An 18,563-nucleotide genomic window follows, 5' to 3' on the forward strand; every position below is an offset into this window, starting at 1 on the left:
CCAGAGCGATGTCGAGATCTCAACTATACTCCAGGTACTGGGGTACTGGACTCATCCAAACCCTTTCCTCTTTCTGGTAACCACAAAGGAGCAGGCACAACGGTGCACTTGAAGAATTGCTAGACAGTTTTCCTCAGGACCTAAATCAAACACCTAGTGGCACATCAGTCCCCATCAGCCTCGGTGTAACTATGTGACTAAAGTCACTGTAGTTTGGTCAGTATCTTACCAAGACTGGTCTGGGAGTTGGGGTTGACATACTGGTCCTTACTCCACTCCACCATACACTTCAAGATGGACACCAGACACTCCAGGCCTTTCTTCCTCAGGGTCAACTCCTGGCGGGAATAGAGAAATGTTACAGCAACGTTATGACAACTGTAAAGCAATATACTGTACATTTACCCAATACAGAGAAATACAGTAGCCATTGGTCAGTCTTACCTGGAGTGGTGTTGTGCCGAGCTCGTGGCCTGCCCGGCCCTGTGCAATCTTCGACAGGTCATTCACCAGCCTCTCAAAGATATTAGCAGCATTCAAGTCACAATCATAATTCACATAGATATCCACCACACCCTGGGCATCTAAGGGAGGAGAGAGATGAGGGACAGTTGGTACTTGACGCTGTGCCACAGATAGCATTTCAAATTTACACCACACACTGACCTGCACATATTCTGGTTAGGGTCTGTATAACCATCCATTTATGGTCGTAGGAGCTTGTTGAAGTCTCCAGAATATACAGGAAAATCTCCTTGAAGAACACCTGCACAGTGAAACAAACCATGACAGTTAAAGCTGAGGGAAACAAATAAGGGTAGCAAGAAGAGGTCGAGATGAAAAAAGCATTTTGTATCTTCATTAACAGAACTATCCACTGTAACAAATCCATAAACACATACATCTCACTGCAAACCGAAAGCTCAACTATGAAATCATAACATCTCGACGAACAACATCCGTCTCCAGAAATGACTGTTGGCCACAAACAGTGGCAAGCAGATTAAGTCATCAACTTCAGGATGAGGAAATATTACAGCCAGACCACTGTGGAAGTGGACTATTAATCAGAAGCAACAGCTAACAGGTAATACTGAAACACACTGAGGCAGGACTACATTACTGTGCCATGTAATAAACTTCATCTCCCATGAATTACCTTTGTCAGGAGCCTGCTGTATTGAGAAATGTCAGTAGGTCAATATTTGAGAGGTATGACAGATTTACAACATTGGAAGCGGGAACAGGAGAGATTGGCAAATAGGGGGATGAGACAGCTATTCAGGAACAGAACAGTGTCTTGACCTGCATATTTATAAGTTTTCAAGTAGGACAACAGAAGGTGAGGGGGACTAGACGGAGAGCAAGTGTGGAGGAATATGAAGGAATAAAGGGTTTATGTGACTGAGACAGGAAGGGAAATCCTATTTGAAGATAATAGCTTGTCAGGTAGCTTGGTTTGCACAGACACTTTCTGGAACAAAAAAAATAAATCAGCAGCTAACCCTTTTGCGACAGAGGAACAACCAAAAGTCAGGTACCTCGATCTGCATCTTGAGGTGGGTCTTGAAGTGGGAGAGGAGAGTGAGGAAGATGGAGAGCGAGAGCTCAAAGACTTCAGGGACAGAGGAGACACCGTTCTTAGACAGTGCCACACACAGGTACTGCTTGATGGCGTTGATGAACATCTCGTTGGTCTTGAAGATGGGCCCAGCATTCTGCAGTATGGACAGGAGCAGCTGGAGGGACAGTACCTTGGAGCGCAGCTCGTGGGACCTGGGAGGAAAGAGACAGGGGCGTTGAGTCAAACTTATAACATTCAAGTGCAACAGGAGTTGGATTTCAGTGTTTCCCCTATATTCATCAATCTTAGCTGGCCTTTTATTATTTTTTGGAGAGACACACTTTTAAAGGGATAGTGTGAGATTTTGGCAATTAAGCACTTTTTTCTACTTAGCCAGAATAACTCATGGATACCATGTTTATGTCTGAGTACAGTCGTGGCCAAAAGTTAAGAATGACACAAATATTAATTTTCACAAAGTCTGCTGCCTCAGTTTGTATGATGACAATTTGCATATATTCCAGAATGTTATGAAGAGTGATCAGATGAATTGCAATTAATTGCAAAGTCCGTCTTTGCCATGCAAATGAACTTAATCCCCCAAAAACATTTCCACTGCATTTCAGCCCTGAAAAGGACTAGCTGACATCATGTCAGTGATTCTCTCGTTAACACAGGTGTGAGTGTTGATGAGGACAAGGCTGAAGATCACTCTGTCATGCTGATTGAGTTCGAATAACAGACTGAAAGCTTCCAAAAGGAGGGTGGTGCTTGGAATCATTGTTCTTCCTCTGTCAACCATGGTTACCTGCAAGGAAACACATGCCATCATCATCGCTTTGAACAAAAAGGGCTTCACATGCAAGGATATTGCTGCCAGTAAGATTTCACCTAAATCAACCATTTATCGGATCATCAAGAACTTCAAGGAGAGTGGTTCAATTGTTGTGAAGAAGGCTTCAGGGCGCCCAAAAAAGTCCAGTAAGTGCCAGGACCGTTTCCTAAAGTTGATTCAGCTGCGGGATCCGGGCACCACCAGTACAGAGCTTGCTCAGGAATGGCAGCAGGCAGGTGTGAGTGCATTTGCAAGCACAGTGAGGCGAAGACTTTTGGAGGATGGCCTGGTGTCAAGAAGCGCAGCAAAGAAGCCACTTCTCTTCAGGAACAACATCAGATACAGACTGATATTCTGCAAAAGGTACAGGGATTGGACTGCTGAGGACTAGGGTAAAGTAATTTTCTCTGATGAATTCCCTTTCCGATTGTTTGGGGCATCCGGAAAAAGCTTGTCCGGAGAAGACAAGGTGAGCGCTATCATCAGTCCTGTGTCATGCCAACAGTAGAGCATCCTGAGACCATTCATGTGTGGTGTTGCTTCTCAGCCAAGGGAGTCGGATCACTCACAATTCAGCCTAAGAACACAGCCATGAATAAAGAATAGTACCAACACATCCTCCGAGAACAACTTCTCCCAACCATCCGGGAACAGTTTGGTGACGAACAATGCCTTTTACAGCATGATGGAGCATCTTGCCATGAGGCAAAAGTGATAACTAAGTGGCTCGGGAACAAAACATCGATATTTTGGGTCCATGGCCAGGAAACTCCCCAGACCTTAATCCCATTGAGAACTTGTGTTCAAGAGGCGGGTGGACAAACAAAAACCCACAAATTCTGACAAACTCCAAGCAAGTATTATGCAAGAATGGGCTGCCATCAGCCAATAATACTTCCAAAAATAGATCAACACAATTCATACAGAAACTATCTGTTACACTGTAGTTAGGGCATCTGCATAATAGATCATTATAGCATATTGTCCATACTGTCTCAATCTAGTCCGACCCATATTTCTGAACAGCTATATGATGGAGAAGTAGGAACCCAGCAGATGTTTTCGTCATCTTATTTGCTCTGACTGGCTTCCTCTCTGTAATGTTCTCCAGCCCTCCTCCACAGACAGACTGATATTAAAGGTAGCATACAGAAATATGGAACTGCTTCTCTGACTCACAGAAATATGGCCTGATTCTCCCCAGGCGCATGGAGCGCAGAGGAAACCTGACACAACTTTATCATTTCAGCTTGGCCTGGAAAGGGGAAGCGTGTGCAACCAAAATGCAAATTTTCAGTACAATAACAAATCAACAATTTGAACCAAACATCTAATAACTGAGCCATGAACAACAAGACCGATGACCTAGGGTTTTGAATGTTTGAAGTGTCTTTATATGCTAACCATAAATCATTTTTGTGTGTGTGTGTGTGTGTGTGTGTGTGTGTGTGTGTGTGTGTGTGTGTGTGTGTGTGTGTGTGTGTGTGTGTGTGTGTGTGTGTGTGTGTGTGTGTGTGTGTGTGTGTGTGTGTGTGTGTGTGTGTGTGTGTGTGTGTGTGTGTTGTTCATAGTCAGTGGATTGAACTGAGCATGCCATTCAGCCTTGGGGTATGAAACCATTTCACTGTTGACTCACTTTAGGCCTTATCCCACTGCATTGTTCTTAGCCCTGGGCAAAGACAGGCCCTGGACAAAGACTGGCCCTGGACAAAGACTGGCCCTGGGCAAAGACTGGCCCTGGGCAAAGACTGGCCCTGGGCAAAGACTGGCCCTGGGCAAAGACTGGCCCTGGGCAAAGACTGGCCCTGGGCAAAGACTGGCCCTGGGCAAAGACTGGCCCTGGGCAAAGACTGGCCCTGGACAAAGACTGGCCCTGGACAAAGACTGGCCCTGGACAAAGACTGGCCCTGGACAAAGACTGGCCCTGGGCAAAGACTGGCCCTGGACAAAGACTGGCCCTGGGCAAAGACTGGCCCCGGGCTAAGACTGGCCCCGGGCTAGATTATCCTGCATTCACGCAAGCATGCGTTAACCCTGGGCTAAGCTTTAGCCCTGGGCTGAGGTTTCACACTTGTATTCCAAAGCATTGGGCTTACGGACAAACACACATGCTACCAGTGGTGGAAAAAGTACTCAACTGTCATACTTGAGTAAAAGTAAAGATATCTTAATAGAAAATATAAAGTACAGAAACTTTTGACATGTGATATCGCCCCTGTACAGCAAATGCTGTCACTGAAGAGACATCAACCTTTCTGATCCAAAGCAAAGTCATGCAACAATATTATTATCATGGATAGCTATATACAATTATAAACCGGGTGGTTCGAGCCCTGAAAGCTGACTGGCTGAAAGCCGTTGTATATCAGACCGTATACCATGGATATGACCCCAATTCTTTTTTTACTATTCTAATTATGTTGGTAACCAGTTTATAATAGCAACAAGGCCTCTGGGGTGTGTGGTATATGGCCAATATACCATGGCTGAGGGTTGTATCCAGGCACTCCGCGTTGCGTCTAGCATAAGAACAGCCCTTAGCCGTGGTATATTTAAGGGATAATCAATGAAGGGCTATGCGTCCTATGGAAAATAATGAACGATGTGGAAGGTGTGTTCTACGACCCGCTAGAGGAGTTCTACGACCCGCTAGAGGAGTTCTACTCCACTAGAGCATCCATCTATGGAACACATCTTCCACTTTATAGCAACTAATGTTTTTGCACAGATGAAAGTACTTTGTTTTTTGTCAGGTTTTGGCCCTCAGATAGGAGGATGAAATAGTATAAATGTACTTATGAAAATACCATACAGAACTCATCACAGGCATCAAAAGCAAATGCAAATTTTGTGAAAGTGCAGCTTTTGTGATTAGACAGAGAAAGATTCTAAGCATTGTTCTGGACCCCATTTCAAAATTGCTATTTTGGCACCCTGTTTCTGAGGCTAGCCCTGAAAAGTCAGTGGTAACCCTGCTAGCAAGACCAGCTAGCCCTCGGATAAGGTTGGTGCTTGCCCACTTTAGAATATGTGAACAATCGCTTAGCCCAGAGCTAAAGAGGGGGCTAAGGTGCAGTGTGACATCGCCTTTGGTCTGCATCCTTAAAGTGAATTTAAGGTAACAAAAATAGCAAGGCAAATACACAAAACTTGAATAATTTATTAACTAATTACAACAGCAGGATTCAATACTGATTTAGTCTTTCTAATCCATAATAAGACTGAGTTCAAAGCATCTGTTGTGATATGTACAGCTGATCTCCAGATAAAGCAGGTCTCCTGTGTGTCATCCTCCTGTGTGTCATCCGGGTATCTTTCAAAGAAAGGCTACATCTGTACACTAGTAGCTCCGATGCAATAATGAATTTACCAACGTTTAGACAGCAAGCTGTCTTTATCAGGGTTATCACCTGGGGCCAGTCATGGAGTAAATCTCTGTGGATGAAAAGGCCTTCTGTCTGACAGACACTTAGCACAGCCCTGCCTGTGATGACACCGCCTTCCTCTCAGTCCCGTCTGACAACAGCCCGTGATCAACAGGGTTCCATTCCACCATTGTCTGGATGGAACGTCTCTCTTGTGCTCTGAGACAGAATCCCGACAACACCATCAGAACAGAGCAGAGTGTTAGTCCACAAAGCTCATGGGAAGAATGATAGAGATGGGAGACTGAAACAGCCAGAATTGCCATATAGAAACCAGATTCAGGAAATCCTGTTATGTAAATAAACACAGCTATCAGATTCAGCAAATCAAATGCCTCTACTGTAGAAAATCCAAATGTGATCTCACTTGTAGGGAGGCAAAATCAGATTACACACACACATATACATACAGTTGAAGTTGGAAGTTTACATACACTTAGGTTGGAGTCATTAAAAATCATTTTTCAACCACTCCACAAATTTCTTGTGAACAAACGATAGTTTTGGCAAGTCAGTTAGGGCATCGACTTTGTGAATAACACAAGTCACTTTTCCAACAATTGTTTACATACAGATTGTATCACTTATAATTCACCGTATCACAATTCCAGTGGGTCAGATGTTTAAATACACGAAGTTGACTGTGCCTTTAAACAGCATGGAAAATTCCAGAAAATGCATTAGAAGCTTCTGATAGGCTAATTGACATTATTTGAGTCAATTGGAGGTGTACTGGTAGATGTATTTCAATGCTTTCCTTCAAACTCAATGCCTCTTTGCTTGACATCATGGGAAAATCAAAATAAATCAAATAAGACCTCAACAAGTCTGGTTCATCCTTGGGAGCAATTTCCAAATGCCTGAAGGCACCACGTTCATCTGTACAAACAAAAGTATGCAAGTATAAACACCATGGGGCCACGCAGCCGTCATACCGCTCAGGAAGGAGATGCGTTCTGTCTCCTAGAGATGAACGTACTTTGGTGCGAAAAGTGCCATAAATTTTGTGACCAGTCCCTCCTGCAGCAAGGCACCCCCACAACATGATGGTGCCACACACGTGCTTCACGGTTGGGATGGTGTTCTTCGGCTTGCAAGCCTCCCCCTTTTTCCTCCAAACATAACGATGGTCATTATGGCCAAACAGTTCTATTTTTGTTTCATCAGACCAGGGGACATTTCTCCGAAATGTACGATCTTTGTCCCAATGTAAGGTTGCAAACTGTAGTCTGGCTTTTTTATGGCAGTTTTGGAGCAGTGGCTTCTTCCTTGCTGAGCAGCCTTTCAGGTTATGTCGATATCTTCATCTTCACAAGGTCCTTTGCTGTTGTTCTGGGATTGATTTGCACTTTTCGCACCAAAGTACGTTCATCTCTAGGAGACAGAACAAGTCTCCTTCCTGAGCAGTATGCCGGCTGCGTGGTCCCATGGTGTTTATACTTGTGTACTATTGTTTGTACAGATGAACGTGGTTCCTTCAGGCATTTGGAAATTGCTCCCAAGTATGAACCAGACTTGTGGAGGTCACAATTGTTTTTCTGAGGGCTTGGCTGATTTCTTTTGATTTTCCCATGATGTCAAGCAAAGAGGCATTATCTACCAAGAGAATTCTCTTTGATTATAATCACAGCCGCATATATTCCCACCCAAGCAGACACATCGATGGCCCTGAACAAACTTTATTTGGATCTATGTAAACTGGAAACCACATTTCCTGAGGCTGCATTCATTGTAGCTGGGGATTTTAATAAGGCTAATCTGAAAACAAGACTCCCTAAACTCTATCATCATATCGATTGTGCTACCAGGGCTGGTAAAACCCTGGATCATTGTTACTCTAACTACCGTGAAGCATATAAGGCCCTCCCCCGCCCTCCTTTCGGAAAAGCTGACCACGACTCCATTTTGTTGCTCCCTGCCTATAGACAGAGACTAAAACAGGAAGCTCCCGCGCTCAGGTCTGTTCAATGCTGGTCCGACCAATCTGATTCCAATCTTCAAGAATGCTTCGATCACGTGGATTGGGAAATGTTCTGCATTGCGTCAAACAACAACATTGATGAATACGATGATTCGGTGAGCGAGTTCATTAGAAAGTGCATCGGCGATGTGGTACCCAGAGCAACTATTAAAACATTCCCAAACCAGAAACCGTGGATTGATGGCAGCATTCGCACAAAACTGAAAGCACAAACTATTGCTTTTAACCAGGGCAAGGTGACCAGAAACATAATCGAATACAAACAGTGTAGCTATTCCCTACGCAAGGCAATCAAACAAGCTAAGCGTCAGTATAGAGACAAAGTAGTCACAATTCAACGGCTCAGACACAAGAGGTATGTGGCAGGGTCTACAGTCAATCACGGATTCTTGCTCCCAGACAGACTAAACAACTTCTTTGCTCGCTTTGAGGACAATACAGTGCCACTGACACGGCCCGCTACCAAAACCTGCGGACTCTCCTTCACTGCAGCCAACACGAGTAAAACATTTAGACGTGTTAACCATCGCAAGGCTGTAGGCCCAGACGGCAACCCCAACCGCGTCCTCAAGAGCATGCGCAGACCAGCTGGCTGGTGTGTTTACGGACATATTCAATCAATCCATATCCCAGTCTGCTGTTCCCACATGCTTCAAGAGGGCCACCATTGTTTCTGTTCCCAAGAAAGCTAAGGTAACTGAGCTAAACGACTACCGCCCCGTAGCACTCACTTCCGTCATCATGAAGTGCTTTGAGAAACTAGTCAAGGACCATATCACCTCCACCCTACCTGACACTCTAGACCCACTCCAATTTGTTTACTACCCCAATAGGTCCACAGACGACGCAATCAAAACCACACTGCACACTGCCCTAACCCATCTGGACAAGAGGTATACCTATATGAGAATGCTGTTCATCAACTACAGCTCAGCATTTAACACCATAGTACCCTCCAAACTCGTCATCAAGCTCGAGACCCTGGGTCTCGACCCCGCCCTGTGCAACTGGGCACTGGACTTCCTAACGGGCCACCCCCAGGTGGTGAGGGTAGGTAACAACATCTCCACCCCGCTGATCCTTAACACTGGGACCCCACAAGGGTACGTTCTGAGCCCTCTCCTGTACTCCCTGTTCACCCACGGCTGCGTGGCCATGCACGCCTCCAACTCAATCATCAAGTTTGCAGATGACACTACAGTGGTAGGCTTGATTACCAACAACGACGAGACGGCCTTCGGAGTGTGGTATCAGGAAAATAACCTCATACTCAATGTCAAAAAAACAAAGGAGATGATTGTGGACTTCAGGAAACAGCAGAGGGAGCAACCCCTTTCCACATTGAGGGGACAGTAGTGGGGAGGGTAGTAAGATTTAAGTTCCTCGGCGTACACATCACGGACAAACTGAATTGGTCCACCCACACAGACAGCGTGTTGAAGAAGGCGCAGCAGCCTCTTCAACCTCAGGAGGCTGAAGAAATTCGGCTCGTCACCAGAAGCACTCACAAACTTTTACAGATGCACAATCGAGAGCATCCTGTCAGGCTGTATCACCGCCTGGTACGGCAACTGCTCCACCCACAACCGTAAGACTCTCCAGAGGGTAGTGAGATCTGCACAATACATCACCGGGGGCAAACTACCTGCCCTCCAGGACACCTACACCACCCGATGTCACAGGAAGGCCATAAAAATCATCAAGGACAACAACCACCCGAGCCACTGCCTGTTCACCCCGCTATCATCCAGAAGGCGAGGTCAGTACAGGTGCATCAAAGCAGGGACTGAGAGACTGAAAAACAGCTTCTATCTCAAGGCCATCAGACTGTTAAACAGCCACCACTAACATTGAGTGGCTGCTGCTAACATACTGACTCAACTCCAGCAACTTTAAAATTGGAAAAATTGATGTAAAAAATGTATCACTAGCCGCTTTAAACAATGCCACTTAATAAAATGTTTACATAACCTACATGACTCATCTCATATGTATATACTGTACTCGATACCATCTACTGCATCTTGCCTATGCCGTTCTGTACCATCACTCATTCATATATCTTTATGTACATATTCTACATCCCTTTACACTTGTGTGTATAAGGTAGTTGTGAAATTGTTAGGTTAGATTACTCGTTGGTTATTACTGCAATGTCGGTACTAGAAGCACAACCATTTCGCTACACTCACATTAACATCTGCTAACCATTTGTATGTGACAATTTTTGTTGTTGATTTGATTGATTTTGATTTGATTTTGAAGGAATGTCTTGAAATACATCCACAGGTACCTCCAATTGACTCAAATTATGTCAATTAGCCTATCAGAAGCTTCTAAAGCCATGACATAATTTTCTGGAATTTTCCAAGCTGTTTAAAAGCACTGTCAACTTAGTGTATGTAAACTTTTGACCCAATGGAATTGTGACGCAGTGAATTATAAGTTAAATAATCTGTCTGTAAACAATTGTTGGAAAAATTACTTGTGTCGTTGCCAAAGTAGATGTCCTAACCGACTTGCCAAAACTATAGTTTGTTAACAAGAAATTTGTGGAGTGGTTTAAAAACAACTTTTAATGACTCCAACCTAAGTGTATGTAAACCTCCGACTTCAACTGTATATATATATATACATATGTTTAAAAGAGGGAGAGGAAACAGGAAGAGGAAGGCGGTTTAACCGCAGGAGCACAAGAAGTGATCCAGAACCAATAATCAGCTGAGTGATGCTTCATACAAACACACACACAAACCGTCACAACACTCCCCACTAATAATAACTAGAATACACTCCACGAGGCATGACTCAACTAAGGAACATACTCCAGAAATAAACCTGTAATATGCTACTTACTAAGGCACTATAGCTACTGTTCCTCTATTCAATTATCTTAAACAAAACCATCATAAGCGTTCGGATACAAGAACTCATCTTACTTTGGGTCTGGGGGACCATCTGACAGAGGCTTCATGGACAGCTTGCAGAGCGATCTAAACACTAGGAAGGCATCCTTCTGGAGAATGTGGGAGAACTTCGCACCTGGTACTGGGCCTGTGGTCGCTCCCGACTCCTAATGCAGAAACACAAACAGATGATTAACATCAAAAACTTTTAATCAAGGCTCAAGAGTAAATTATCATTACTTGTGATCAAAAATGTATTTTCCACTTGACAAAGACTTTGAAATAAAATAGTTCTTATTAGCAGATCTGTTCAACCTTGATCATGTAAGACTTTAATCATAGATAATTACATCCAGTGCTCAGACTTACTTATAATAACCTGAGAAGCTGCAAAGAGAGGAGATGTTAGAGTATCTATTAATCATGTTGGAATCAACCCCGACTGGCAGACAGACACTTTGATCTGCAGTAGCACAGAGATTGAATAGCCCCTGCCCTCATGGACTCACTTTAATTCCTCATGTTACCAATGACTTTCCAATTTCCTTTTTACAAATTGATAAACACTTTAAACGCAATAAAAAAAACGCAATAACAGTTTTAATCTTCTGCTAAAACAGACAAACTGACAAACACCCAAGCTAGCACAAAACTACTTTGTTGAGCGGAGTGTGTAACCAAGGTGACAGACAGGTCAGTCCCGCTCACCTGTGTATCATTAGAGGAGACAGACAGCCTGTCATCGGGCAGCGACGGTGGGAAGCTGGCAGAGATGGGCGTGCCGGGGATTCCATTGGCGTGGACGTTCTCGCTGTCCCCCTCGTCTTCTACCATCTCTGTGATCGCTGTTGCCTTGGTGATGACCTCATTGATGACCTTAGCAGGTTCCGTGACCTCTGTGGGCAGCTCGGTCTCACCAGCGGACTCCATGGCATCTGAACACATATGAGCAGGTTTCAGGCACTGCCCTTTGGAGTGGTTTAGTATGCAGGGGTCAAAATAGCACTGAGACACACAACTCTCGCTCTCTCTAGGTAGGACAAAAAAGCTAACACATAGTAACGTCTAAACTCTTGACTTCAACAAATGTTAATTCGAAAATGATTAGTATCAGAAAAACTCCCCCACCCCTGGGTGCATGTTATGGTTGTTGCCCTAGAAATACACAGCTGATTCTAATAACAAACTTATCATCACGTTTTGATGATTTGAATCATCTGTGTACTGTTGGGCTCAGGACTGAGTTGGGGGAAACCCTGAGTTAACTGACGGCAGACAGAAATCTTATTTCAGATCCAGAGAGTGACTCTTACCTCCAACAACAGTGTTGACGACCTCTTGTAGGATGCTCTGGATGATCTCCTGGGATTTCTCCTCATAGTTAGGCTCCTCCCCCTCCTCTACTGCTTCCTGATCATGCTGAGCGGCCCCTTGAACACAGGACAAGTACAACTTTAGTCAAAGTACATCCAAAAAGGACCTCAATAAACTTTAAAAATGTAAGATGAGAAACAGTAAACTAGCAGAATGAGTAACGAACGCGTTTTCTCTGAGAGAGGCATTACCCTTTGACTTCAAAGTTGACAAGATAAACAGTCGTCACTGGCATCAGCTATCACATCGTCACTGAATAAATTGAGCATGTGTGTGTGTGTGTGTGTGTGTGTGTGTGTGTGTGTGTGTGTGTGTGTGTGTGTGTGTGTGTGTGTGTGTGTGTGTGTGTGTGTGTGTGTGTGTGTGTGTGTGTGTGTTGAAAGCACTGAGTAATTCGCTAACAAAATGATTATTGAATCTTTGGCTGCATCTCCACTCATTGGGTGCCAAACTCTTCTATCCTCTCTCCCATTCAATCACTAATGAAAGGTTTTATGCAGGTTATTTTCTTTAAACTACTTCATTAATGTCTAAAGAGAAAGATGTCTCATCAAATGCTTATTTAACACAGACTAAATATTCTACCAATATTGAGTACATGAAAATCTCAAGTTTGAGGCTTTGTTACTGTCTAAAGTAGCCTAGATACCAGTCTAGAACAATACCCTGGATGTGTCTATGATCAATACACCTCCATCCACTATGGTACAAAGTACTGCGTGAGAATGAGAGTCCGTGTGAACTTCAACCTGACTGCCGATATGAGTATGATATGATATGATTGTGTGTGACACACTGTGTCCTTGTCTATCTGTATGTGGTTCATCAAGTACTTCTCAGATAGAGTTGAGTGTGTCAAATCGGAGGGCCTGTTGTCCAGACCTCTGGCAGTCTCTATGGGGGTACCACTGGGTTCAATTCTCGGGCCGACTTATCTCTGTATATATCAACGATGTCGATGCTGGTGAGTCTCTGATCCACCTCTACGCAGACGACACCATTCTGTATACTTCTGGCCCTTCTTTGACACTGTGTTAACAAACCTCGAAACGAGCTTCAATGACATACAACTCTCCTTCCGTGGCCTCCAACTGCTCTTAAACGCTAGTAAAACTAAATGCATGCTTTTCGACCGATCGCTGCCCGCACCCGCCCGCTCGACTAGCATTACTACTCTGGACGGTTTTGACTTAGAATATGTGGACAACTACAAATACCTAGGTGTCTGGTTAGACTGTAAACTCTCCTTCCAGACTCATATTAAACATCTCCAATCCAAAATTAAATCTAGAATCGGCTTCCTATTTCGCAACAAAGCCTCCTTCACTCACGCTGCCAAATTTACCCTCGTAAAACTGACTATCCTACCAATCCTCGACTTCGGCAATGTCATTTACAAAATAGCCTCCAACACTCTACTCAGCAAACTGGATGCAGTCTATCACAGTGCCATCTGTTTTGTCACCAAAGCCCCATATACCACCCACCACTGCGACCTGTATGCTCTCGTTGGCTGGCCCTCGCTACATATTAGTCGCCAGACCCACTGGCTCCAGGTCATCTATAAGTCTTTGCTAGGTAAAGCTCTGCCTTATCTCAGCTCACTGGTCACGATAACAACACCCACCTGGAGCACACGCTCCAGCAGGCATATTTCACTGGTCATCCCCAAAGCCAACACCTCATTTGTCCGCCTTTCCTTACAGTTCTGTTCTGCAAATGACTGGAACGAATTGCAAAAATCACTGAAGTTGGAGACTTATATCTCCCTCACTAACTTTAAGCATCAGCTATCTGAGCAGCTTACCAAACACTGCAGCTGTACACAGCCCATCTGTAAATAGCCCACCCAATCTACCTAACTCATCCCCATATTGTCTTTACTTACTTTTCTCTTTTTACCATTATGTCTACTTGCACATAATCATCTGCACATCTATCACTCCAGTCTTAATTTGCTAAATTGTAATTACTCGCTACTATGGTCTATTTATTTCCTTAACTCACACCATTTGCACACACTATATATAGATTTATTTTCCTTCTATTGTGTTATTGACTGTACGTTTGTTTATTCCATGTGTAACTCTGTGTTGTTGTTTGTGTCGCACTGCTTTGCTTTATCTTGGCCAGGTCGCAGTTGTAAATGAGAACTTGTTCTCAACTGGCCTACCTGGTTTAATAAAGGTGAAATAAAAAAATAAATGTCTGCTCTAAGATGAAGCTCACTCTGTGATGCTGCTCTGGCCTGGCAGGTTGAGGGGAGTAACGGATGTAATCATTTACAAGCAAGGGATTACAAAAACTGGCAATTGTAATCGTTACATAACAAGCTAAAATACTGCATTCAGATTACAGATACTTTTGAAAAACTAGATGATTACTTTGAGGATTACTTTAAAAAAAAGATGTTTGCAAAAAAAAGAATGTTTGGCACTTCTCTATTTACTGAATGACATTCTAATCAGAATTGAAAAAAGGCAGAAGTTTAAGTTTGTTCCACCTGAGCGAGTCTGAACACAAGTCAGAGACCACTATGATGATACACCAAATGTGTTTGTTGGATCGAGGGAAAAGAGCAATAATTTCTTGATGTCTATTAGTACTCTCTCTGGCATGCAATCTGGTTTCCACTCAGGTTATGGATGTGTCACTGTAACCTTAATAACCTCTTCAGTCTACCCTCTACTTTTTTGAACATTCTGTTAAAAATCGCGCAACATTTCAGCGCCCTGCTACTCATGCCAGGAATATAGTATATGCATATGATTAGTATGTGTGGATAGAAAACACTCAGACGTTTATAAAACTGGTTAAATCACGGCTGTGGCTTTAACAGAACGTGCGTTTCATTGAAAAGTGCAGGAAAATCTGATCACTGAAAGTGGAATAATATATCCATCCGCCGCTTCAACCCATTGTTATGGGCGAAAGACATTAAATATGGCTGAGGTTGCAGTACCTACAGCTTCCACACTATGTCAACAGTCTTGTCATTTGCCTAGGATTTGTTTCTTGGTCAAACGAACAAGAGACAGCCCATTTCTTCCGGTCTCCGACCGGATATTTTGGTTGAGAAATACAGTATTTCAAGACGGACCCCTATAGAAAACACTTCGTCTCGTGATTAATTTGATCGCTTATTAACGTTTACTAATACCTAAAGTTGCATTACAAAAGTATTTTGAAGTGTTTTGTGAAAGTTTATCGTCGACTTTTTGAATTTAAAAAAATGACGTTACGTTATGAAACGCTATTTGTTTCCGTTTATCACACAGTCTTCATAGATCGATATCTAGGCTATATATGGACCGATTTAATCGAAAAAAGACCCAATAGTGATTATGGGACATCTAGGAGTGCCAACAAAGAAGATGGTCAAAGGTAATGAATATTTTATATTTTATTTGTGCGGTTTGTGTAGCGCCGACTATGCTAATTATTTTGTTTACGTCCCCTGCGGGTCTTTTGGGGTGTTACATGCTATCAGATAATAGCTTCTCATGCTTTCGCCGAAAAGCATTTTAAAAATCTGACTTGTTGCCTGGATTCACAACGAGTGTAGCTTTAATTCAATACCCTGCATGTGTATTTTAATGAACGTTTGAGTTTTAACTAATACTATTAGCATTTAGCGTAGCGCATTTGCATTTCCAGAGCTCTAGATGGGACACCTGCGTGCCAGGTAGGAGCAAGAGGTTAAAGGTCCTCAATGACGTCACCATTGTCCTTGATTCTAAGCAATGTTGTGCTGCTATTTTTATTGACTTGGACAAAGCTTTTGATACGGTAGACCATTCCATTCTTGTTTGGCCGGCTAAGAAGTATTGGTGTCTCTGAAGGGTCATTGGCCTGGTTTTCTAACTACCTCTCTCAAAGAGTGCAGTGTATAAAGTCAGAAAATCTGCTGTCTCAGCCACTGCCTGTCACCAAGGGAGCACCCAAAGGCTCAATCCTAGGCCCCACACTCTTCTTAATTTACATTAACAACATACATCAACAACATAGCAGTAGGAAGCTCTCTCATCCATTTATATGCAGATGATACAGTCTTATACTCAGCTTGCCCCTCCCCGGAATTTGTGTTAAATGCTCTACAACAAAGCTTTCTTAGTGTCCAACAAGCTTTCTCTACCCTTAACCTTGTTCTGAACACCTCCAAAACAAAGGTCATGTGGTTTGGTAAGAAGAACGCCCCTCTTCCCACAGGTGTAATTACTACTTCTGAGGGTTTAGAGCTTGAGGAAGTCACCTATTACAAGTACTTGGGAGTATGGCTAGATTGTACACTGTCCATCTCTTAGCACATATCAAAGCTGCAGGCTAAAGTAAAATCTAGACATGGTTTCCTCTATCATAAATCGCTCCTCTTTCACCCCAGCTGCCAAACTAACCCTGATTCAGATGACCATCCTACCCATGCTATATTATGGAGACATAATTTATAGATCAGCAGGCAAGGGTGCTCTCGAGCGGCTAGATGTTCTTTACCATTCGGTCATCAGATTTGCCACCAATGCTCCTTACAGGACACATCACTGCACTCTATACTCTGTCAACTGGTCATCTCTGTATACCTGTCGCAAGACCCACGGGTTGATGCTTATTTAGAAAACCATCTTAGGCCTCACTTCCCCCTATCTGAGATATCTACTGCAGCCCTCATCATCCACATACAACACCCGTTCTGCCAGTCACATTCTGTTAAAGGTCCCCAAAGCACACACATCCCTGGGTCACTCGTCTTTTCAGCTCGCTGCAGTTAACGACTGAAACAAGCTGCAATAAACACTCAAACTGGACAGTTTAATATCAATCTCTTCATTCAAAGACTCAATCATGGACACTCTTACTGACAGTTGTGGCTGCTTTGCGTGATGCATTGTTGTCTCTACCTTCTTGCCCTTTGTGCTGGTGTCTGTGCCCAATAATGTTTTTACCATGTTTTGTGCTGCTACCATGATGTTTTGCTACCATGTTGTTGTCATGTTGTGATGCTACCATGCTGTGTTGTCATGTGTTGCTGCCATGTTATGTTGTTGTCTTAGGTCTCTCTTTATGTAGTGTTGTCTCTTGTCGTGATGTGTGTTTTGTCCTATATTTATATGTTATTGATATATTATATATACATATTTTTTAAAACATTTTTGCCTTTTTGTAGGCCGTCATTGTAAATAATAATTTGTTCTTAACTGACTTGCCTAGTTAAATAAAGGTTCAATAATGAATAAATAAATACATTTAGCAATTTGTGCTTTACGGATTGTGGTTGTTGTGGACGGCAGTTCACAAATCTAAATGTGTATTTGAACCCAATAATGGTTGAATTACAGAAGTTTAAGCTGCCTGTCAATCATTGTTTTTGAAACCAGTGGACAGCCAGTGACAAATGTGCTCTTGCAACAACTGCATAGTGCGGATCCCAGTCTATGGAATAAAAGTAGGGGTTTTATTACTCAATCTAATTCATGCTGATAAAAATATACATCCATAGACCTAATGGACACATGCTCAAACTCACACGCTTTTGATAGACTTAAATGGGCAATCTGTAGTTGCTGCATCCATTTTATAAATTCTATATATTAATGTAAAGATATAATTTAAGCATATTATTATATGTAGTGGAAAGCGATGGGTTAGGAGAAGCCTATACAACCAACCCATAAAGTAAAATTTAACATCTATATATGGCCAGCTATGTAAACTTTAACATTGATTTATCCTGCAATAGATGTTGTTCAATTGGTAACATACTTTCAGATTACTTTCCCCTTAAGAGGTATTAGAAGAAGGCAAAAATGTTACTGAATATAAATCAGATTATGTTACTGAGTTTTGGTAATCCAAAAATTAATTAACCGATTACAATTTTGGACAGATAACTAGTAACTGTAATGGATTACAATTAGAAAGTAACCTACCCAACCCTGTGGGCTGGTCTGCCTCTGTCTGGTGGTTCTCTGCTGTGCTGAACTCAGAGCCATTCTCTGGGTTCGTGCTCTCATAAACCGTCCCCGGTTCCTCCTGCAATGCCTGCTCCTCCTCTGTGGCCCCCTGGCTCTCCTCCGTGGCCCCCTGGCCCTCTTGCGGGTCCCCTGCCCCAGCCGTGCTGCCCTTAGGGGCCGGGGCAGGTATAGATGTGGAGGGAGTGGAGGGGGTGGAGGTGGGCGTGGGTGTAGAGGGGGTGGTGGGGCCGTTGGCCTCCCGAGGGGGGCCCTTGGCTGTGGGATAGGTGTGCTGCTGGAGCTGGGGCGAGTCTTGTTCCTGTTCCTGTTGCTGGGTGACTGGAGAGTGCTGCCGGTGCTTCTCCCTCTCCATCTGCTTGGCCTCTTGGAGCTAGGGAGGGGAAGGGGATGGGACACAGACACAGACACACATCCAAAGACCAAGACAGAGTATAACCCAGCGTAGCCACATACAACCAAACACACACAGACAAAGCCAAATTCACACACACACAGTCGCACATACAGAG

General features: G+C 43.4%; 1 protein-coding gene across 7 annotated transcripts in view; it reads right to left on the bottom strand.

The window, feature by feature from the left end:
- The window catches only part of LOC124039574 (brefeldin A-inhibited guanine nucleotide-exchange protein 1-like), an 83,409-nt gene that overhangs the window by 26,308 nt on the left and 38,538 nt on the right, over nucleotides 1-18,563 (bottom strand). For all 7 annotated transcript variants that reach the window (XM_046355687.1, XM_046355685.1, XM_046355684.1 and 4 more), the window contains 8 exons: nucleotides 18,010-18,424; nucleotides 12,025-12,141; nucleotides 11,420-11,646; nucleotides 10,745-10,878; nucleotides 1,542-1,776; nucleotides 667-766; nucleotides 445-584; nucleotides 230-338 (listed from right to left, as the gene is read on the bottom strand). In XM_046355687.1, coding sequence (XP_046211643.1) covers nucleotides 230-338; nucleotides 445-584; nucleotides 667-766; nucleotides 1,542-1,776; nucleotides 10,745-10,878; nucleotides 11,420-11,646; nucleotides 12,025-12,141; nucleotides 18,010-18,424 — 1,477 coding nt within the window. The remainder of the gene's footprint in view (nucleotides 1-229; nucleotides 339-444; nucleotides 585-666; nucleotides 767-1,541; nucleotides 1,777-10,744; nucleotides 10,879-11,419; nucleotides 11,647-12,024; nucleotides 12,142-18,009; nucleotides 18,425-18,563) is intronic.

The sequence above is a fragment of the Oncorhynchus gorbuscha genome, linkage group LG07 (genome assembly GCF_021184085.1).
Source record: "Oncorhynchus gorbuscha isolate QuinsamMale2020 ecotype Even-year linkage group LG07, OgorEven_v1.0, whole genome shotgun sequence".
Classification (NCBI taxonomy): domain Eukaryota; kingdom Metazoa; phylum Chordata; class Actinopteri; order Salmoniformes; family Salmonidae; genus Oncorhynchus; species Oncorhynchus gorbuscha.